The sequence below is a fragment of the Giraffa tippelskirchi genome, chromosome 8 (assembly GCF_054371585.1).
Source record: "Giraffa tippelskirchi isolate mGirTip1 chromosome 8, T2T-mGirTip1v1.2.pri, whole genome shotgun sequence".
In the NCBI taxonomy this organism is placed as follows: domain Eukaryota; kingdom Metazoa; phylum Chordata; class Mammalia; order Artiodactyla; family Giraffidae; genus Giraffa; species Giraffa tippelskirchi.
Genome location: NC_137282.1, coordinates 126,703,600 through 126,725,903, shown reverse-complemented (window position 1 = coordinate 126,725,903; position 22,304 = coordinate 126,703,600). Strand labels below are relative to the sequence as shown.

Below are 22,304 nucleotides of genomic sequence, written 5' to 3'. Positions count from 1 at the left end.
TGCTGCTGCTGCTGCTAAGTCGCTTCAGTCGTGTCCGACCCTGTGCGACCCCATAGATGGCAACCCACCAGGCTCCGCCGTCCCTGGGATTCTCCAGGCAAGAATACTGGAGTGGGTTGCCATTTCCTTCTCCAGTGCATGAAAGTGAAAAGTGAAAGTGAAGTCGCTCAGTCGTGTCCGACTCTTAGCGACCCCATGGACTGTAGCCTACCAGGCTCCTCCGTCCATGGGATTTTCCAGGCAAGAGTACTGGAGTGGGATGCCATTGCCTTCTCCGAATATGTCTTTAGGGAATTAAAAATTAAAACAACAATGTGATACCATTACACAACTATTGGATTGGCTAAAATCCAAAATACTGACAGCACTAAAGGCGGATAAGGATGTGAAGCAACAGGAACTCTCAGTCTTGGCTGGTGGGAATTCAGAATGATGCAGCCACTTTGGAAAACAATTTGAAAGTTTCTTATGAGTTTGAACAAAGGCTTATTACCATGCAATCCAGCAGTTGTGCTCTTAGGCATTTATAACTGAGTGAAAAACATGTGCTCACAAAAACCTGCACACAAACTTGTAGCAGCTGTATTCATAATTGCCCAATACTGGAAGCAACCAAGGTATCCTTCAAGAGGTTAATGGATGCACAAATGGTGGCGCCTCCAGACGATGGCATGTTGAGTGAGAAAAAAGAAGTGTTACCAAGTCACAAAAAGACATGGGGGAACTATATAAATGCATATGGCGAAACAAAGAACTAGTGTGAAAAGGCTGCCTAATCTGAATCCAACTATATGGCATTCTGGAAAAGGCAAGACTATAAAACAGTAAAAAATAAAAAATTACTAGCTGCCAGGGCTTCAACAGACAGGATGTGGGATGGGGTGATAATAGATGGATTCACTTAGGGCAGTAAAATTATTCTGTATGATACCATAATTGTGGATACATGACATTGTACGTTTATCAAAGCACGTGGAACTATGCAGCACACAGACTGAGCGCTAATGTAAACTATGAACTGTAGTTAATGAGAGTATATCAGTACTAGATATATAGCTAGTTCATATCAGTTCATAGATGGTAACCAGTGTACCACAAGATGTTTATAATAGATATGCACCTATGTATTGTAACCAGGAAGGATTCACCAAGAGAATCTACTAGAAAATACATTAATATATTCGTTATATAAACAGATGCAAAGGGGAAAACATGATATTTTTACAGAAAAGGCATTCAGTGCAATTTAAGTCATGCAATTAAAAAAAAAACTAGCAAATTAGGAAAAAAGTTAACTTCCTTAACCTGTTTAATGTATCGACCAAAACCCAGTAAACATTCATGTTTAATTGCAACATTAAGTATTTTAGTAGCAAACTTCCTTTGAAACAAGGCAAGGTTGCCCACTATCTTATGGTTATACAGACTAGGTATGACCTTTGCTTTTCCCCACTGTTCATTATTAGACAAAGAAGCCAAAATAGAAAGACATCCAAGGAGCACTGCCTTCAGGAGAATATGTGTTCAAACAGATAAACCAAAAGTTTAGAACAAGCATAATAGACATTAAAATAGCTAAGGAAGGATATTAGTGATATGAAACACCCAAAAAATGAAATAGATATATTGGGTATGTTCTGTCAATATGCGTGCCTTTTGAAGCTCTTTTGAAGCTCTGTTATTAGGCACAGACACATTTACGTGTTACATAAATGTTACATAATCTTAACAGTTTAAGATGGTTATGTCTTTCTGATAAAAACTGACCCTTTCATTTTATAACTGTCCCTCTTTGTCTCCAATAACTTTGTCCTGAAGTCTTTTTGATTCGGTATGCTCTAGTCACTCATGCTGTCTTGTGTTTACTGTTTTCATAGTCTATGATTTTTTATCGTTTTACTTTCAGTCTGCTGCTGTTGCTAAGTCACTTCAGTCGTGTCCAACTCTGTGCGACCCCACAGATGGCAGCCCACCAGGCTCCCCCGTCCCTGGGATTCTCCAGGCAAGAACACTGGAGTGGGTTGCCATTTCCTTCTCCAATGCATGAAAGTGAAAAGCGAAAGTGAAGTGACTCAGTCGTGTCCGACTGTTCACGACCCCATAGACTGCAGCCTACCAGGCTCCTCTGTCCATGGGATTTTCCAGGCAAGAGTACTGGAGTGGGGTGCCATTGCTTCTCCATCTACCTGTGTCTTTATTTAAAGTACTTCTCACGTAGATAGCAAGTTGTTGGGTCTTTTCTACCCTTTTTGACAATCTCTGCCTTTCATTTGTAGTGTTGAGGTTATTTACATTAATGTAACCATAAATATGGTTGGATTTAGGTCTACTATTTGTTACTTCTGTTTTTTCCATCTACTTTTTTCTTGCCTTTGTTTTGGTTAATTGAATGTTTTACTCATTTTGTTTTAATTCTTACTTTGCATTAGTTTTTAGTGGCTCTTCTGGGGATTATAATATGCATCCTAAATTTATCATTGTCTACTTGGATTTTATATTATATCATGTCACATTAAATATGAGGATCTTGAAACAGTAAAGTTCCATTTCCCCAACTTATCTTTTGTGCTATTGTCTTCAGGTTTATTAAATGAACATATATTATAAACTCTGCAATGTAGTGTTATATTCTTCATTTTAAGTATTCATGTCTCTTTTAAAGAAACTCTGAGAAAGAATGTACGGTTGACTTTTGAGCAATACAGGAGTTAGGGGTACAGATCCTCTGTGCAGTCAAAAATCTGTGTCTAACTTACAGTCAGCCCTCCATCTGTATGGTTCCTGTGTCCAGGGCTCTGCCACCATGGTCCTAACCTGCCACGGATCTTGTAGTATGGCGCCTATTTAGTGAATTTTTCATTTATGGTTTTCACTCTAGAATTGTCTCTTATTAATAGTTTCTAGTTCTCTGATGAATTTGACCACTTGCTCATTCATTATGAGTGCGTTTATTAAGGTTCTTGAACATATATATTATAGCCACTTTGAAAGCTTCATCAACTAATTAAATATCTGAGTTATTTCAGAATTGCTTCCTATTGACTGCTTTCTTTTAGCTATGGTTCACATTTCTGTGCTTATTTGCAAGTTCAGCATTAAAAAAAAATATATCTTCTAATACTGAGCATTGTAGCTGATACATTGTAGAAAATCTAGATTCTGTTATCTTCCTCTAGAGACTATTTTTATCAGGCAGTTAACTTGGCAGGCATAAAATTTCAGATTCTGTGTCCCTTGAGATGGGCAGCTGCTCATATTTCTGCTCAGTTCTTTTAGTTTCCAGTTGTCTTTTTCTGGTTGTTTTCTGCTGGGCTCCTTGGAGTATCCCTTGTACATGCACAGGTCAGGAGTCAGCTAAGGGTTTGGTCAAATTTTTTATGCATTTTAAAAAGCCTCTGTGGCTTCTTCCTTGGATTTCCTTTCTAAACTTGATTCTTTGACTTGTCAAACCAGTAAGACCAGCAACATCATGCTTGAATTCTGGTCATCCTGTGCTAGAATTGTTCTGGGTAGTGCCTTCAGGCAAAAATCCTTATAATCACAAATCTTACCCACTGCACCTCCCTTCTATCAGAGGTTAACTCCCTTCCAGTTTTTCTTTCTTTTTTAATTCTCTCCAGTCCCTTCAAATAATTGTATTCTTTTATTTTACCCAGCATCCATTTTTATTATAATAAAATACAGGATACTCCACAACTACTGGAAGTAGAATCTCCAGCTTTTTTTTGATGTTGTTAATTAATTGGCTTCCCAAATGCTAGTGGTAAAGAACCTGCCTGCCAATGCCGGAGATGTAAGAGATGCGAGTTCTGTTCCTGGGTTGGGGAAATCCCCTGGAGAAGGGATGGCAAGCCACTCCAGTATTCTTGCCTGGAGAATCCCATGGACAGGGGAGCCTGGTGGGCTACAGTCCACAGGGTCACAAAAAGAGGGAAACGACTGAAGCAACTTAGCACGCACGTTAATTAATTAATTGTATTTTTGGCTGTGCTGGGTCTTTGTTGCTGTGCATGGGCTTTCTCTTGAGTTGCGGTGAGCGGGGGCTACTTTTCGCTGCAGTACATAGGCTTCTCACTGTAGTGGCTTCTCGTTGCAGAGTGCAGGCTCTAGGCGTGCAGGCTTCAATAGTTGTGGCACACGGGCTCAGTATCTGTGACTCGTGGGAGCTATAGCACGCAGGCTTCAGTAGCTGTGGTGCACAGGCTTTGTTGTTCCATGGCATGTGGATCTTCCTGGACCAGGGATTGAACCCCTGCCCCTGTACAGGCAGGAGGATTCCTATCCACTGTACCATCAGGAAGTCCAGAACTTCCAACTTGTGTTTCAAAACACTCACGTGAAGATGCCTGAAATTTAAAAGAAAGATCCAAGGTAGATTATACGTTTGGTATTCCCTGACATATAGTGTTTAAAGCCATGAGAATAGACGAGACCATTAAGAGGTGAGCATACATGTAAAAGGGAAACGAGTAGAAAGAGGTTTTTTTAAAAAAATTAATTCTCATTAAATTAAAAGTAATAACAGATGCTATTTATTGAGCCCTGTGCAGAAGACTTTCTATGTATCTCATTGAATTCATCCAGCAGTATTTCCAGGCAAGAAATTAAGGCTCAGAGGGAAGTGGTTTGCACGTGGTCACATAGGAGGTGGAAGTGAAGAAGAGGGACTAGTGAAGGAGACTATTGAGAGGGAGCAAACCGTGTGGTAGGAGAAAAACCTTGGGTGTATTTTTTAAACTCTCAGAGTCCCAGTTTCCACATCTGTAAAATGGGACTAGCAATGACCCTATCATTAGAGGATTGGAAACACATATGCAAAGTCCCCAAAACAGTGCACCTAGGAAACATGCAACTAGAGGATAGCTATGAATGTTTAATTTGTTGTATTTAGCTTTATTATTTCACACAAATAGAATGAGGGTCCCCCAAATTCCTTACCCAGGGGTCAGTGGACATAGGGATGGAAAAGACTGAGATGATCAACAAGGAAAAGGGCAAGAGAAAGAAGGGCCTTCAGGGCGCCTGTCTAAAGTGGGCTCTGTGGCCTGACCGGCCTCCAGATGGGAGAAGCGAAAACCGTTTCCACTACCCCTGGGACCCCATGTGTCTGCAGGATTGATGAGTGGACTCTCTGGGTGTGGACAGTACCTCCAGGTCCTTTCAGGGATATGGGCTCAATCCACACAAAAGGAAGAAAACCTACAAATCAAGCCAAAAAGTAAAACTTTTATTATTTTTATTTTATTATGTTATTTATTTGATTATATATAACCCAGTGTTTAAAATAAATATCCATGAATCCATTCTGATATAAATAAATTGCTGAATAAATTTCCCTTGCAGGGGAACTCCAAATAATTTCCCTTCTCAAGGAATGGCAATGTAAAGAGGGAAGAAGTAACCAAACAGTGGAGAAATCTGGCTAACACTACCTTTCTTAGGTAATCAAGGTTAACACTGACAGTGATAAATCATTTTGACAATAACTAAACAGCAACAAACTCATGATATAATATGATCACATTTTACCCATGTAACTTTGTCCTCAGAACACATTATCTCAGTATTACCATGAGAACACATCAGACAAACCCTAACTGAGTGACATTTTACAAAATACCTGACCAGTAGTCTTCAAAATTGTTAAAATTACTGAAAATAAGGTAAGTCTTAGAAACTGTCACAGCCAAGAGGAACGTCAGGAGACATGAAGCAAACTGAATGGGATCCTGGAACAGCAGAGAATAGGTAAAAATTAGGGAAATATACAAGTCTAGATTTTAGTTAATGATATATCGATATTTATTTATTAGTTGTGACAAACGTAGCATACTAATGTTAGATATTAATAATAGGGAAACTGGGTGTGGAGCGTGTGGAAAGAAAAGTGTGTAGTTGCTCAGTCGTGTCCAACTCTTTGCAATCCCATGGACTGTAGCCTGCCAGGCTCCTATGTCCATGGAATTCTCCAGGCCAGAATACTGGAGTGGGTTGCCATGCCCTCCTCCAGGGTATTTTCCGGACCCAGGGATCAAACCCAGGTCTCCCATAGTACAAGTGGATTCTTTACCATCTGAGCCACCAGGGATGGCAGCTTTTCTATAAATCTAAAACTATTCTAAAATGAAAAGTTTATTTTATATATTTAAACAAAGTTTAAAAGGTACAGCTTAACACTAGACACAGAAAAAGTTTTCTGGAATCATTTTATTCCTGATTCTTAGGGAGGTGGCTGAAATCAGCTTCACTGTAAAAAAAAAAGGACAGGAAACAGGAGAGACAGGTGTGGACAGTGGCAGGCAGACTCCTGGACAGGCAGAGAAGGATGTCAACTAGTTGGAACAATGGAAGAATCTGGGAGAGAGGCAGAGAGAGCCACATGTCATCTCACCTAGTTTTTGAAGACTCACACCTAGGCTGAACATGTTAGAAATAGTTAAACAGTAGGCTTTGAACCACTGGCCTTAAAAAGGAGTGAAGGGAAGGAAAGAAGGAGGGAATGGAGTAGGGAGGAAGGGAGGGTGAGGAGGGAGGAAGAAGGAGGAGAGAAACAGAGAATTTCCATTCCAAAAAATTCTTACTTAGAACAACTTCTGGACTGATAGCAGTATTTCACAATGCAGTCATCTCATTTTGGCAGCTTGATTGATTTCCTGATTTTCAGGAAAACTGAGCTGTCATCTGGTTCCTACTTGGCTGTTTACCGACATGAATATGCAGTTCTCACAAAATGTGAAACGGCTGCTGAAGAAATGAAGTATAATTCTTTCTGACGTGTTGCTCCAAGCCCTCCACTGTCTCAAGGATAAAGAAACCCAGTGGGGAAACTTTCCTCCTTTCCCCATAAAAAGAGAGTGAGGTGCATTTCTTTGGGAGTTTTTCACATGAGCTAAAGGTTCTGAGCCAGTCTGTCGGATGGGAGCGGATGGGAATGAGTGCACCTCCATGGTTTTCTGTGATACCCACGCAGCTCCAGCAAAGCTCAAGAGCAACGGCTGTGGCAGGGATCTCTGGATACTCTCAAGAGGATGGCCGTCATCAACGTGTGTTTTTGAGCTGATACTGACTCTGTATGCACTTTCTCTCACCAGTCCTATGAGGTAGTAGGCCCTTCTGTACCATTTTTGAGAAAGAAAATGAGGTTCAGAGGAATAGATACCCTGCCCCCCAAACTTACATGGTGTGATGGTTAGTTCTATGTGTCAACTTGGATAGGCTGTATGCCCAGTGGTATCCTTAGACCCTAGTCTAGAAGATGCTGGAAAGAAATTTTGTCGATATGATTAACATTTACAGTCTGACTTTAAGTAAAGCAGATTACCCTCTATAATGTTTGCGGACCTCATCTAATTAGTTGAAGGCCTTAAGAGCAAAAATTGAGTCTTCTTAGAAAAGACAGAATCTGCCTCAAACCTATAAGGTGTTCTGCCTGAATTTCCAGCTTACTAGCCTGCCCTTCAGATTTCAGGCTTGCCAACTACTCCCCACCCAGTTCCATGAGCCAGTTCCTTAAATCCATCTCTCCCTTCTCTCTCAACCCCAGGTCTTTTCGGATGCAAAGCCCACAATTCCACACTTCTCAGCTCCACCCTCTGCTGCCTCCTAGATCCTGCATGAGAAGCTGCAGATACCAGGGTTGTAATAAAAGCTGTAGTATAAGAGACCGAGGTCATATCTCTTGAGGACCCTCTAAGGGACGATTTAATATGAAGGAGACCAGTGGAGTGGAGAAAACCACTGTTGAGAAGGAGGACGTGACAACGTCAAGAAGTTGGGGTAATCAAGGAGGGAAGAGCATGTGGCAGAGAAAACAAAAATAATAGTTAATGCTTGGTGAGTGCTTCCCATGTGCCAGGTACTGTTCTGAGTGCTTCCCTTATGTTAGTTTCTTTAGTACTATTATGCTAACTTTATGGATGAGGAATCTGAGGCCCAAGGTCACAGTTTCTGGTACATGGTAGAAGAGCAGGGAGTTGCCTGCAGAGCCCACAGTTAACCCCTTAGGAAGCCACACAGGGAAAGAAGAGGGTGAGACAGAGGCGCCACTCTTCTGACAGAGGATGAAAAGGCGAGGCTGGACTAGGCTGTCGTTTCTAAAGCCAAGACTGGATCCTGCTTGCCTGGAGGAAATCCAGCCACAGTCTCTGTTGGGGTTCCTCCTTGCAGTTACGCAGAAGTTCTGGGATTTCATGAACTCCACAATATGAGGAAAGTTCCTTGTGTTCACCAGTCTGTACTTAAAGACCCTGAGGTGCTGCGTCAGTTAAGATCGTGTAGGGCTCTCCATGGTGGCTCAGCAGTCAAGAATCTGCCTGCAATCCAGGAGACCCAGGTTTGATCCCTGGGTCGGGAAGATCCCCTAGAGAAGGGCATGGCAACCCACTCCAGTATTCTTGCCTAGAGAATCCCATGGACAGAGGAGCCTGGCGGGCTGCCGTCCATGGGGTCGCACAGAGTCGGACACAACTGAAGCGGCTAAATAGCAGCAGCAGCAGCAGGCTCTCCACAGGAGAAACCTTGAATAAATGCAGCCGAGACCAGGAGACCTTGGCTTATGGTCCAGCTTCCCCGAGCAGACTCAGCAGCCACCTCCTGAGTTTTTCCAGGGTGTTGACAGGGAGCTGGACACAGTCCCAGAAGAATGTGGGCACTCATGGCCCTCTGCCTCGTTCCGGTCCGGAGAAACCACCTGCTAAGCCACACCACTTCTCAAACGCACTTCCCTTCCTCACTCCCTCACCTTCATGCCCTCCCAGAGTCCTACTAAAATATTCTCAAGGGGAAGACCTTTGGGAAAACAAAGAGAAAACAAGTGTCTTCCTGGGAGTTTCTTCTCTTGGCCAGTTGACACAAGCCTGTCTTTTGTGTCTGTGATGGTTGAGGGGACGGGGACAGTAATGCAGGAGAGAGGGGCACACACACTGATCTCAGTATGTGACTATGCCGCTGTTGCTGGGGAAAGAACAGTGCTAAATAGGAGACCTGGACCCCAGCCTCTGCTCTGGGCCTGAATGTCTTCATCAGTAAAACTGTTTAGAAGAAATCCTGTAGGGGTGGGGATGGGAGGAGTCCACCTACGTGAAAACTAGATACAGAGGCCTCAGCAAATTGCCTAGCAAGATGCCCCAGTCCAACCCATTCCTCCCTGGATGCTAAGGTTGGGAGACACGGGAATGGCAGGAAGTATGTGTTGTAGGCGTCCAGGGGCAGATCTGGGCGTTCCCAGCCTGGCTCCATGATCATACAAGAGGTGTGGGGGTACAGGTGATGGTGGAGTGGGGTGGGGGGTAGTTAAGAAGTAGCAAAGGATCCCTAAAGTCACATTTTAGTAACCAGGACAGAAGTTTTTAACTAGGGTCCCTGAACCACAGCCTGTACACTGGAATTCAGAGGTCGATGAACTGAGATTGGAAAATATTACAACTTAACCTCCACTCACCTCCATTTTCTCAGTTATGAATAAAGGCAAAAAAACTGCGGTTGCATTAGCAGGGCCAGTGGAAAGCAGTGCTTTTTCTTTTACATTTGCAGGTATCTTGAAACAGTGTATAAACTCATTTCTACTTCAAGTTGACAGTTGTTTATTGGGCTCATCCCCTCGAGTCTTTTTATTTAATATGTTAAAGAAACCCATATGTTAACAACATCACACACTTCAATATTTTCACAACTGTATTTCAACATAGCTAGTTTCCTTTGTGACCCCTTTATGCAAAGGAAAATATTTTGAGAAGGGATTCACGGCACAAAAAAGGTCAAGGGCCCCCAGACCAGGAGCGGTCCCTATTGACACGCTGGCTGAGAGTGAGGATGGCTGCCCAGCTGAGCACGGGCTCCCGCAGGAGGAACCAGGTCAGAATCCCACCAGGCACTGCTCCTGCTCTAGGAAACCTTGGCATAGGACGCGGGGGTGAGGCATGACCGTGACAAGCCACTGAGATCTTTAGCTCAATGGAGTGGCCTTGGGCCTCTGCTGCCCATTGTGAAAAAGGAGACCATCACTAGCCTCTTTACCTTCAATCACATGAAGATGGATCCCCAAGCTCACTGTGGAATAAAGGGAAGGGAGCACTCAGGTTTTGTTCTTAGGGAGTTTTTTCAGCCCTCCCCTCCTTTTCTCTTTTGCCACGTTGTGCAGCACTCAGGATCTTAGTTCTCTGGCTAGGGATTGAACCCACACGCCCTGCAGTGAAAGCATGGAGTCTTAACCATTGGACCACCAGGGAAGCCCCAGCCCAATTTAGGGAAACAAAAGCCAAGTGTAGGGAGAAGAGACAAGAAGAGATTTTTCCTCCCGCAGATACAGTTGTATCTTCTCGGCTCAGGGATGAGAGGAAAGTGTCAACCGATGAGCTGATATTGGTACATTATTACTAAAGAAAGTCCATAGCTTACTTGAGGGCTCACTCTTTGTGTTGTACAGTTCCACTGGTTTTGAAAAATGCATAATGTCATGTATCCACCATGACATCATTCAGAATAGTTTTACTGCCCTAAAAATGCCCTGTCTGAGCCTGTTTTAACATCTCTAAAATGAAAGTGAAACTCCTCTAAAAATCCCCTCATTCTCCCATTGTAGGTTTCTAATTTAGGCCTCTTGACAAATTAAGTGGTACTAAAATCAACAAAATGTTGGTCTAAGTGTGGCCTGATATCCATCAAAATCACTGGGCTTGGGTTGAGGTGACAGGGTCCTCATTCAAACCTTCTGGGGTCTCAACCTCAGACCCACTAAACCCAGGGTCAGGGCCCAGAAATCTGCATTTTAACCAGACCCTGGTGCACAGGGAATTTTGAGACCTCAACAGAGTATTCAAACCTGAGCACAAGGATCCAATCCATTGTCAGGTTAAAGCTCAGGAGAGATGTACAATTCCCCAAAGGGGGAAGGAGCAGAACTGTTTTCCTGGAAAAAGCCCATTTCTGCCTTCTGAAGCTCCCAGTCAACAAGCCTGCTGTTGTTTCACATCTTGATTGCTGATCACTCACCCAAAATAACCTGCATGCAGTGTCTCACCAGCTGCAGCTCTCTCTCCAACTCCCTTAATTTAGCAGCCAGTCACATTTGGCTCCACAACAAAGGGGCTCTGGGAAGGGGCCCCCCCTCATGGCCATCTGTCGTGGAGTGAATAAAGTGCCCCCCAAATTCATGTCCCCCACCCAGAACCTCAGAATGTGACTTTATTGAAAAGAAGGTACTTGCAGACGTAATTACCGAGGATTAAGATGAGATCACACTAGATTAGGGTGGGTCCTAAGTTCAGTGACTGATGTTCTTATAAGATCAAAGACAGACACAGTGGAGAAGGCCATGGGAAGACAGCAGCAGAGGTAGGGGTGATGCAGCGACGACATACAAGTCAAAGAACACCAAAGGTTCCAGGAGTCACCAGAAGCTAAAAAGAGGCCAGAAGAGATTCTTCCCCAGAATCTTCAGCGGGAACATAGCCCCGCCAACACCTTGATTTCAGACTTCCAGCCTCCAGAACTGTGAGAATAAATTTCTATTATTTTAAAGCAACCTAGTTTGTGGTAATTTGTTATAGCAGCCCTAGCAAGCTAATACATCATCACTACCGCAGACTGCCGCCCCAGTTCAGCCCCACTCCAGCCATGAAAGAAAGGATCCCACCACACACAAGCAATTCTCCACGTTATGTGCTTTAATGTGGTCAGTTATGATCAGAGCTATTTTCTCCCAGCCAACACCTCTGAATTCTGCATCTACTAGGCCTGTTTGCTACACAAGCCCTCCATCCTCTGCTTGGAAGGCTATAAACCAAGATGGGTTGAGACTTTAGTAGTGATAAATAAATATTGGTCCCAGGGGCAGTGCCTGGCAGGTGGTACCGCGAGGCCATTCCTGGGCTCAGCCGAGGGTCGGGCTAGAAGGGTCACTGCAGCTTCATGCCACTCCGGCGCCGAGAGTCCTTCCGGGCAATGGGGCTGAAGTTCACGATCTCCTTGTAGATGTGCTCTGAGGAAGGCAGGGGGGTTCAGGGGGTGGTGGGTCCTGAGGGCCAGTGCCTGCCTCCCTCCCCCAACAGACATGGTGCAGAGCGGAAAGTCCGCTCAGCACAGGGAGAAAGAAGCCCACGCAGGAGACAGTGTTTGCTCAGAGAGAGAGGCCACAGTCTCCAGGAGAAATGCCAGGGCCTCTAAGGCCAGGCGGGGAAACGAGGCCAGCAGAGGAGAGAGAGGCTGCAGGCTGGAGGGGTGGGGAAGGCGCTGAGGCCCCCGGCCCTTACGCTTCCACTCGTCCACGGTGAGTTTCTCGCGTTCTAAGGAATCTTCGAGCGGCTGCTGGGCCTCTGTCTCCTCCTCAGGGTCCCGAAAGGGCTCAAAGAAGGGGTGGGCGAGGGCCTGCGAGGCCGTCAGGCGCTTGTCCACGTCCAGCTCCAGCATCTTCTCCAGCAGGTCTGTGGCTGCCATCACGGAGCGTGAGCCTCACACCCCAGGCCTGGGAGAACCCAGCCCGCCCGCGGAGACCCAGACTGCAGGCCCCTGAGACTCACCTTGGGGGCTGGCACGCGGGAAGAGCTGAGAGAAATCTTTTTTGGGGCTTTGTGGCAGGGACTGGATGTAGGATTTGGCCTGGAAGACGGAAAAGCACTGAGTACTCCCCAGTTGGCAGCTCCTTGGGACTTAGGCTATAAGATCTAGAGCAGGGACCCCAGAAAAGCCACTGAGCGGGGCTGAGGGCTCAGGTCCGAATCCAAAGTGAGATCAAGGCAAGAGCCCTTGCCAGGGCAGAGGGGCGGTGCGGGGGAGCCCACCTCCCTGACCCTGGTCAGCCAAGGGCACAGCCGTAGCCAGCCTGAGCCCATCTGCCACTCACCGCCTTGTCATTCAGTTTCTGCACAAACTCTGCGCCCGGCACCCCGGTCACTTTCAGGATCTGGGTCAGCTGGTCCAGGTCTTGGCAGCAGGTTAAGGCTCAGCCTCACTCGCTGGGTGGGGGTGAGCGGTCTGGAGCCGCCCTTCCCGCTGCCCCTCCATCAGGCCCGCCCAGTGGGGTGGACCATCCAGGTTCCAGACACTCGCCTCCTCCTGCTTTCAGGAGGGGAGGTTCATCCTTCAGGATGCAGGTGAGACTTCCCACCTGCCAGGCTGGGTTAAGGGTCCCGCCCCACAAATGCTCCTGCAGGTGCCACCTTCCCAGCCTCATCCCACTCCGTCACCTCCATGTATTTCTTTGTCTACTCCCCCCAAACCCTTGCATGCTGAGTTTAGCAGGGAGATCCCGTATCGTCTCCCCGATCCCTGTACGGCACATGGAGGTGCTCAACTGGTGTGTGTGGTGCCAAAACATTAAGCATTTTTATGCAGGATGGTGGAATCACAGGTGACTGGTTTTCATCATTTTGCTTCTCTGCACTTTAGAATTACTCCACTGGGAAGCATGTATCGCTTTCACATTAAGAAAAAGAGAGAGATTTAAGTAATAAAGTGTCTGTTGAAGGAATGAATCCCTGGATGAAGATTGGCTTTTCCAGCAAAGGATACAATCTTTCCCCTTGAACAGCGTCTTCCCTGTCAGCATCTCTGCCATGATACAGCCCACAGACCAGATGTCCACTGCAGAGGGAAGGGGAGGAGGTGTCACCTGGACCGGCTGGCCAGGACCTGGCAGTCGGTCAACCCAGAGTCTCCAAGACAGGCTTTAGGAAGCCATCAGAGAAGACCCCCAGCCCCCTCCCCGGGGCAGCCGACCACTGACCGGTCTGGTTGTAACGCATCCAGCTGAGAATCACCTCGGGGGCCCGGTACCAGCGGGTCACCACGTAACCCGTCATCTCCACATCCGTATGCCGTGCCAACCCAAAATCCAAGATCTATGACTCGGGGCACAAAGGAAAAAGAGCTTGCTGAGGAGAGGGGGCTCCTGGAGCAGCTTCTGGGGGTTCCGGTGGGAGAGGGGCCCACCCCGAGCCCAGGCTGACCCTGCCCGGGCCCACTCACCTTCAACTCACAGTCCTCGTTCACAGCGAGGTTGCCCGGCTTCAGGTCCTAGAGGAGAGGAGAGATGGAGCGCTGAACAGAGGCAGAGACCAGGTGTCCCCACTCGGCCGCTACCCAGCACGCGACCCTGGCCCGGGCCCTGCTCCTTTCTCTGGGTGCTGGTCTCCTGTGCAGAGTGAGGGTTGGACCAGGTGTCCCCTAGGACACCAGCTCCAAAATGCTCCTGACTCTTGGAGCCTGAAACACCCAGCTCAGCTTCACTGGTGAGTTTCCCAGAAAGTTCCCCGAAACACAGCAATTCTTCTGAGCAGGCCTTCCTGGGCCAAGGCTGGGTCTGAAAAATCCCTACCCCCGGCTCCCCTTGTGGGGGTGGGCGGGGCCTTTGAGGATGCAGCAGAGAAAGCACTCACCCTGTGGACGACCCCAGCTGAGTGGATGTACTGTGGTGGGGAGAGAGAGGGAGAGGCGTGAGTCCGGAGTCTGGCTTTCACACCCGGTGTTTCAGGCTGGCTCGGAGACCGCCTCTGCCCTGTAATGGTGCACTCTCCCAAACCTTCGAGGCCTGGCCTCCCCCAGGCCCCAGGACTCAACACCCAGCCCTCCTCTTCTGTCCTCTGGCAGGCTCCCACCCACCTTAAGACCCTTGAGCATCTGATACACCAGGTACTGGATCTTGTCCTCACTGAACTCCATCCCCATGATCTTCTGCAGGTCCGTCTGCATGAAGGGCATCACCAGGTAGCTGCAAGGCATGAGGGCTTCTGGAACAGTCCCCAGCCCCACCCAGCCCCAGGTGCCAGCTCAGAGGAGAGGCACGGGGCTGGGGCAGAACAGAGGCCTTAGAGATGACCTTCGTGTGCGACAAGAACCAGCCCCACAACAGCCAGCCAAATCCCCAGGCAGTGGGCCTCCCAGCTCCTGGCTCCCAGCCTGGCCCTGGCGGCCGCCCTGTTGGCAGAGCTCGTGGTATTACAGCTGGAGCTGTGCTCAGGAAAACCAAATGCAGCAGTGTTCCCGCTCTTCAAAGGTGTCCTTTCCTTGCCCTCCTCCACGCCCCACAGAAAGCCACTGCTGTGAGTTAGAAACATTTGCCAGTATTTCCTTCTGCTTCTGTACAAATATTTTTCTCCCCACCTCAGAGGGTCATGAGCTGCCATGAAACTCCTCAAGCATCCAAAAATGTCTCCCTTCCAAGAAGGAAACAATAAAACAGTTTCCAGGAGGGTGAAGAAGGAAGAAGGAGATAGCTGAACCATCACCCTCCCTTAAATGGGATTGCAAAACAGGTCAAAGTCAGCAAAATGTAACTGCTACTCAAGGCAGTAATAGCAAAGTCCAGAACAAAAAAGGATAAAGATCTAGAAAGGAGTTAAAAAAATAAAAGAATGTGGAGGCCATCTCCATGAGCCTGTGACTCCCAGTCTTCTTCCACCTGACTGCACCCCCTCCCACGCACTGGGACCCCCTGCTCCACACACAGGCTCCTCCCCACCTTTGTTTCACCTCCACGTGGAAACTGCTTCTTTTCAGCTGACAAACTCACTGACGTCTTATGGTGCTACAACCACCTTCCCCTTAATCTTATTTCTTCAAGTACCCCACTCCTTCTCTCTCTGTCCCTTCTGATCAAACTTCTAGAAAGATTGGTCCTCACCTGTCAACCCCACTGCCTTAATGCGCAGTTCCCTGACAACGGGGTGTCTGTTCCTGCCCCACCAGCCCAGCATACATACCCATGACTCCCATTCTTTCTATTGGAACTTTTGCAAAGCTTGACACTTCCTCAAGATTCTCTGTGAATTCTACCTCTGGTCAGGTGGTCTCAGCTCTCCGCCTGAGAATCCTCTTGTACCTTCTCTTTCATGTTGATATCTTGATCCACAGCATCACATCATGCTCTACACTAGCCTGTCCCTGGGCTTCAGCTCTCATCCACCAGTGATTATTCTGGCCCAAATCCACATCCCTGGCCCAGACCTTCCTAAACTCTGGGTTTATTTGCCGATTAAACACTTGAATGTTCATAGGCTTTTCAAAAATGAAGTGTCCAAAATGGAGTTCATTATCTTTCTCCTAAGATCTGTTCTTCCTTAACCTTGTATTCCAAGTAGGAACCTGGCATCCCCTGACCTCTCCTAGCCACCGCATCCCAAGGGATACAACACTCTGACAGTGCTGCCTCCCGATGGGTCTCAAGTCAGCTCTTGGGACCCCATCACCTTGACTGCATTTAGATCGAGGTCTGGTTCTCCCCAGAGCTGTTCCTTCTCCTTTCTTGCTGCTGCCAGAGTGCATCCCCCAAATCCGATCTGACCACCTCACCTCGCTACTCGAAACCTCTATAGCCTTCAGGCTGCCTGTGGAATCAAGTCTGTACTCAGCCTAACTAAACCAGCCACTGCTCCACTGGCAACACTGTACTTCTCAGGATGGCCCAGCCTCTTTCACACATGCATCATGGCCTTTGTCCATGCAGTTCCTTCTCCTTGGGATGCCTTCAGCCCTTCTACCTCAGGCAAACACTGACTCATCCTTCAGGGCTGAGTTCAGAGTTACCTCCTCTGTGAAGCCCGCTGAGGCAGCTGGCAGTTCCCGGCTCTACCCAGATTTAGAGCACTGACCACCACTGTCAGTATTCACCACTGTCCATCCCGGAGGAGCTGGTCCTCTTTAAATTCCCAAATGCTAAGCCCAGCAGCTGGCATTGTAGGGAAAAAAATCCATTTAAACTCACTTCGTTAAACTGAAGCAAAAGCATCCTAATAAAGAGAACTGTGGCTGCAGTTGAAATAGGACTGGAAAAAAAAAATCCACCCTCTCAAAGTTTCCTAAATTTTAGCAGGTACTGTGCTAGCAAAGCCATGCATTTAGCAACTAAGTTTTCGTGTTCTGTGTAATTCTGAGAAACATCCCATTGGCTGGGGCAGCCAAGCTTTTGTAATACTCGCTTCATTCTAGGAAGAGTCCTGAGGTCCAGACCCACACCTGCACCAGGATATGGAGAGGGAGGCTGATGCAAACCCTGTGGGGACTGGCACCGATGTCTCTGTAGTGTTAAAGGTGGGTAAAAGCAAAGCAGATGAGCAGACAGCTCTGTGTCAGCTAGGCTCCGTAAAAAGGCCCTCTCACCTCTTCCCGCCAGCCGGTCTCTCCACCTTTGGCTGGATCTCTCCACAGCCCAAAGGCACACAGCCTCCTGGGACAGGAAGCCCCCCCTCGCCAGGAGAGAGAACCTGGACCCTCCCCTTACTTGCCCTCCAGTGGCAAATAAGGCCTGCAAATGTCCTGGAACCCGGCACAGCCCGACTCACAAGTCATGGAAGTTGCGCAGGGAGGAGGCTGGGGTGAAGACGTCCAGGAGCCCGATGACCTAAAGAGAAGATGGCCAGTGAGGGCCGGGCAGCTGCCGCACCCCTCTGGACCTGTCATCTGTGGCCCCAGGTCTGTACAGGACCACCTGCCCTTTCCTAGAACAACACCTCCAGCAGGAGGCAGGTTCCCAGCCTTCTGGGAAGAAGCAGTAAAAAGGGCAGAGATGGGAGAGGGATTCCCCCACCTGGGCAGGAATTTGCTGTGCACTGTGATGGAGAGTCAGGCTGGGATAAGGGATGGTGGACGTGTCTGTGCTCACCGACCCCAAGTCTGTGCTCAGGACAAGCAGCACAAACTCAGTCTCTGCTCAGACAGGGAATGTCGAGTGGGGAAGGGAATCGAGGAGGGGACAGAGAAGGGATCTTCCAGCCAGCAGGCTCCCTGTCCTTGACCTTGGGTCTCACCACATCCAACCCTGCCTGCCAAAGGGCTGATTCAGAGCTGGGGCGAGACTTCCCAGCGGGATGCCATGGGGAGGAGCTGACCAAGGAGGACTGGGACTTAAAATATGCAGTGTTTTGAACTCATTGTTTTAAATGCTTGGGTTTCCCCAGGTGGCTTAGTGGTAAAGAATCCACCTGCAGTGCAGGAGCCACAGGAGATGTGGGTTTGATCCCTGGGTCAGGAGGATCCCCTGGAGGAGGAAATGGCAACCTACTCCAGTATTCTTGCCTGGAGAATCCCATGGGCAAAGGAGTCTGGTGAGCTACAGTCCATAGGGTCACAAAGAGTCAGATACAACTGAAGCGACTTAGCACATTTTTTAAAATGCTAGTCTGCCAATACAGGTAACCTGCAGCAAAGCCTGGGGGCCAGGCTCAGCACTGGGTCACTAGTTTCCTGGCTGTTTCAATCAGACAGGACAGTCTCGAGGTCAGGCTCTGGGGCCTGGAGCCAGGCTGTCTAGGGTCAGATCCCAGCTCTGCCACTGACTAACCATATAATCTGTCTGTCTATGGCCATACCACCCTGAATGTGCCAGATCTCGTCTGATAACCTGTGAGTCTTTCTGTGCCTCAGTTTCCCTGTCTGTACAAGGGGGTAATGGTACTTATATGATACTGTGAGGATTAAATATTTTAGTTTCTGCAAAGTTCTGAGAACTGTGCCTGGCACATAAGTGCTCATAAGTTTCTATTATCCTTGTTGTAATTATGTGGAACAATGTTAACTAGGATACTAGGCACCAGGTCTTAGATCTAGAACAACTACAGAGTTCCTCTGTGCCCATTTCCTCATAACAGTGAGATGCCAAGTTCATTCTGCTCCACTGCCAAAAATTCCTTTGCACCTTACCTGGGAAGTAGGCGGGGTGGGTCCTGGCACATAGTTTTAATAATCAGGTGAGGAACAAGGATCAGAGGAGCAGGGAGGAGGTTCCCTTTCTGCTGGCGCGGTTGGGTCATCATCTTGGGGTAGCTTCCGTGTGTGCGCATGCGCGTATGCACACACACGGAGGGGCCTGGTCAGGACCCTCTCTGGTGCTGCTCTCCCGACCCTGCCTCCCCGAAGCAGCCCCCAGGCCCAGCCTACGTTCTCATGCTGCATGTGTTTCAGCAGCAGCAGCTCCCGATAAGCCCGCTTGGCAAAGATCTCGGATTGGAAGGGCCGGCTCAGCTTCTTGATGGCCACCTTCTCCCCTGACCGCTTGTCGATGGCTGAGCTGTAGGGTCAAAGGCAGGTCAGCAGGGAGCACGCCCCCCACCCCCCAACCCACACCAGCCGGGCGGCAGGCAGCCTCCAGACCGTGGGTGGCATCTCCCTGGCCATCTGGGGAGCCACGGCCATCTTCACCCTAATCCCTCTGGGCCAGCAGTCTAAGCTGGGAAGAGCTGATGCCCACCACCTGAAATGTAAGTGAGCAGCTGAAAGCACAGTGGGGCTGGGAGAGCGAGGAAGGAGCAGGCTGGGTCTGAGAGAGGTGCCCTGCACCAGGGTCAAACACAAGTTAATGTCAACAGGATCCCGAACAACTTGGCAAGTCACTTCTTGTCTGAGTCTCCGTGTACCCATATGTATTAAATAACAATCAATCGGGATTCGGCCGGATGAACTCTGGGGTCCCTTGTAAGTCCTGGAGAAACACATCCAGTCCTAACTCAACCCACAGGGACTCCCACCAAGCAGGTGCGAAAAGCGAGCTGGTGCCTGGAGCGGCCCCAGGGCCAGCCTCCACAGCCCGAGGCTCCTACTCCACTTCGAGGTCCAGCCTCCTGCCTCCTCCAGCCCTAGGGCTCAGCCCCGGAAAAGCACCCGCGAAAGCCTTCCCAACCCGCAGGACTCTGGTCCTTGATCAAAGGTGGTGGGCTCACAACTTTGCGCGCTCAGCAGGTGACGGGACACCGGAGGCGGATCCGGGAAGGGGTGGGGGGCATTGGCTGGGCTCCGGCTCTTCCGGAGGCCCGGCCCGCGTCCCGGTGCCCGGGCGCCCACCAGCGGCCTGGCCTGATTCCCCAGGCGCCCCCGACGCCCCACAGTGGTCGCGCAGGCGCGGGGTTCTCACCACACGGAGCCGTAAGCCCCGCTGCCTACGTGCGTCAGGGACACGTAGGTCTTGGGCAGCTCCCAGGCGGTCTTGTTGACGTCCTGCTTGTAGAAACCCTTTTTCCGGGTGAAGCTCATCCCGGGCACTCGGTGTCGGCGGCCCCAGCGCGGTGGCTGCGCTCGCGGCCCGCCGGGCTTCCAGCACCTGGCCCCCGCCCGCGGTGTCCGCGGTGCCCGCCTAGGTCTCTCGCTCCTCCCCTGCGCGAGGGCGGGTCCCCGTCCAGGCCACGCGTCCCACCTGCCGGCGCGCCCAGGTGCGCTGTGCGGCCACGCCCGGGCCTGCCCGACCGCGGCTCCCGGGAGTCCCGGGTTTTCGCGGGGTCTGAGTTGGGAATCCCGGCCACAGACCCGCGCGAAGCGGCAGGGGCGTCGCGGTGCAGGGGGTGGGGGGCGCTTCCTGCAGTGTGCTGCGGTCGGGCTAGGGGCCCATTTGCCCTAGGGGCCCCCACGGAGGGCAGAAGGCAGGAAGACAGCCTCCCAGCTGCTGCCAGCGGAGGATTCTGTAGGAAGATCTCCTCGGAGATTTTTAAGACAATTTTGGGGAAAACCCCCCACAAAAGCCCATAACTTGTTGAGTATGGGAAGTTTCAAACATACAAAAGTAGCCAGTGCTTCTCACATTTGAATGTGCACACGAATCCCCGGGGTATTTCATTGAATACAGATTCTCCTTCAGGAGATCCGGGGTGGAGCCAAGATTCTGCATTTCTCCTGGGCTCCTGGGCTCAGGGATCGCTGGATCACACATTGATAAGCAGATTCTAATGACCCTGCATAACCCCAATTGCGAACCCCACAGCTTCAACAAGTACATCAGCGCTTGGGCCATTTTGTTTCCTCTACATACTTCCTCCCCCACTGTTTTGAAGCAAAACCAGGCATCCTATCATTTCATCTGGAAATATTTTTTTGTATCTCTAAAAGATAAGGATTGTTTTAAAAACACAACTGCAGTATCTTTTTTACACCTAGAATTAATAACAGTAATTCTGTAATATGAACTATCCAGGCTAGATTCACATATTCAGTTTCGAATGTGTTTTTGCTGCCTTCCTACTGCCCCGTGAAGGCAATGACAAGCCTTCGGCCACCTCTGTCTGGTGGTTTGTGCATCCTGAAGAAGATTCTGGGCTCAAATTAAATCATGGAGACCTCCCAGGAACAGGGTCCGTGGCAGAGAATGGCCGCAGGAGGTCCAGATGCCTGACCTGGCTCATCTGACCCCTTGCTGGCCTGGGAATTGGGTTGTGGAAGGGATGGAGATAATGTGCTTCACTGTGTCAATAGGAGAGAAGGAAAGGAGCTTTCCGGTGGCCCACAGAAAGCCGGGGCCCACCCCCTGGGAGTCTTCAGAACCCAAGCCCTGTGCCACAGCCCCACACAATCCTGCAGCATCAGACCCTTGGGGGCGTGGGGGAGGGAGGTGCAGGGATTCCACAGAAACGCCCAACGGGCATTGCAGGCGGGGGATCTGTCTTATGTGTGTGTGTCACAGAGTAGGCTGTGAAAAACTGTATGGAGATGAGAGTCAGCTCATCAGAAATGAAAAAAATATTTATCTGATGAACACTTACTTGTGTTTGCCGTGTACCAGTCATTATTCTAAGTGTTTTACATACCCAACTCCCTTAATCCTGGTAGGAGGCCTATGAGTCAGTAGTACTATTATCCTCATTTTAGAGATGAGGAACCTGAGGTCCAGAGAAGTAAAGTCACTTGCCCAAGGTCACACATCTGGGAAGGGGCAGAGCTGAGCTGAAGGAGCTAAGACCATCTGGTTTGAGACTCCAAGCCTATGCAGCATCTCTGGGTTGAGAGGCATTGCTTCTTAAAGGAGATGGCCTATGTTTCAAATTATCTGCCTCACCCATCCTAAAGACGTCTACTTATTTAACTTACATGCAGAGTACATCATGAGAAATGCTGGGCTAGAGGAAGCATAAGCTGGAATCAAGATTGCCGGGAGAAATATCAATAACCTCAGATATGCAGATGACACCACCCTTATGGCAGAAAGCGAAGAGGAACTAAAAAGCCTCTTGATGAAAGTGAAAGGGAGAGTGAAAAAGTTGGCTTAAAGCTCAACATTCAGAAAACTAAGATCATGGCATCTGGTCCCATCACTTCATGGGAAATAGATGGGGAAACAGTGGAAACAGTGGCTGACTATTTTTCTGGGCTCCAAAATCACTGCAGATGGTGATTGCAGCCATGAAATTAAAAGACGCTTACTCCTTGGAAGGAAAGTTATAACCAACCTAGACAGCATATTAAAAAGCAGAGACATTACTTTGCCAACAAAGGTCCATCTAGTCAAGGCTATGGTTTTTCCAGTGGTCATGTATGGATGTGAGAGTTGGACTATAAAGAAAGCTGAGCACCGAAGAATTGATGCTTTTGAACTGTGGTGTTAGAGAAGACTCTTG

General features: G+C 48.8%; 1 protein-coding gene and 1 long non-coding RNA gene across 5 annotated transcripts in view; one reads left to right on the top strand and one right to left on the bottom strand.

Annotated features, from left to right (window-relative positions):
• Window positions 1–8,846, top strand: part of LOC145517544 (uncharacterized) — a 41,171-nt gene extending 32,325 nt beyond the window's left edge. Inside the window, exon 2 of the long non-coding RNA XR_014062109.1 lies at window positions 7,544–8,846. This is a non-coding gene — a long non-coding RNA (uncharacterized LOC145517544). The remainder of the gene's footprint in view (window positions 1–7,543) is intronic.
• Window positions 8,847–11,645: 2,799 nt separating this feature from the next.
• MAPK13 (mitogen-activated protein kinase 13) lies at window positions 11,646–20,045 on the bottom strand. 4 transcript variants are annotated; one of them, XM_081520216.1, is made up of 13 exons: window positions 19,647–19,807; window positions 19,081–19,180; window positions 18,868–18,997; window positions 17,274–17,332; window positions 14,596–14,704; window positions 14,373–14,402; window positions 13,963–14,010; window positions 13,721–13,835; window positions 13,507–13,578; window positions 12,839–12,918; window positions 12,516–12,594; window positions 12,249–12,425; window positions 11,646–11,977 (listed from the first exon to the last, which is right to left on the bottom strand). In XM_081520216.1, the coding sequence occupies exons 3-13, from the start codon at window positions 18,880–18,882 to the stop codon at window positions 11,895–11,897; spliced, it is 867 nt and encodes a 288-aa protein (XP_081376342.1). In that variant the 5' UTR covers window positions 18,883–18,997; window positions 19,081–19,180; window positions 19,647–19,807; the 3' UTR covers window positions 11,646–11,894. The 4 variants fall into 4 exon arrangements, with proteins under 4 accessions (XP_081376342.1, XP_081376343.1, XP_081376340.1 ...); XM_081520217.1 differs by lacking the exon at window positions 19,081–19,180 and having other exon boundaries at window positions 19,647–20,045; XM_081520214.1 differs by lacking the exons at window positions 19,081–19,180; window positions 19,647–19,807 and adding an exon at window positions 19,838–20,045.
• Window positions 20,046–22,304: the final 2,259 nt, after the last annotated feature.

What these genes read in the sequence shown, in the direction of transcription:
- MAPK13 (XM_081520214.1), bottom strand. Translation starts at nt 19,956, where the DNA reads ATGAGCTTCACCCGGAAAAAGGGTTTCTACAAGCAGGACGTCAACAAG. An exon ending in GCTGTTCAAGGGGAAAGATT is followed by an intron (nt 12,919 to 13,506) that starts GTATCCTTTGCT and finishes CCTGCTGCCAAG; the next exon opens with ACCTGGACCAGCTGACCCAG. An exon ending in CACCGTGGACGAGTGGAAGC is followed by an intron (nt 11,978 to 12,248) that starts GTAAGGGCCGGG and finishes TGCCTTCCTCAG; the next exon opens with AGCACATCTACAAGGAGATC.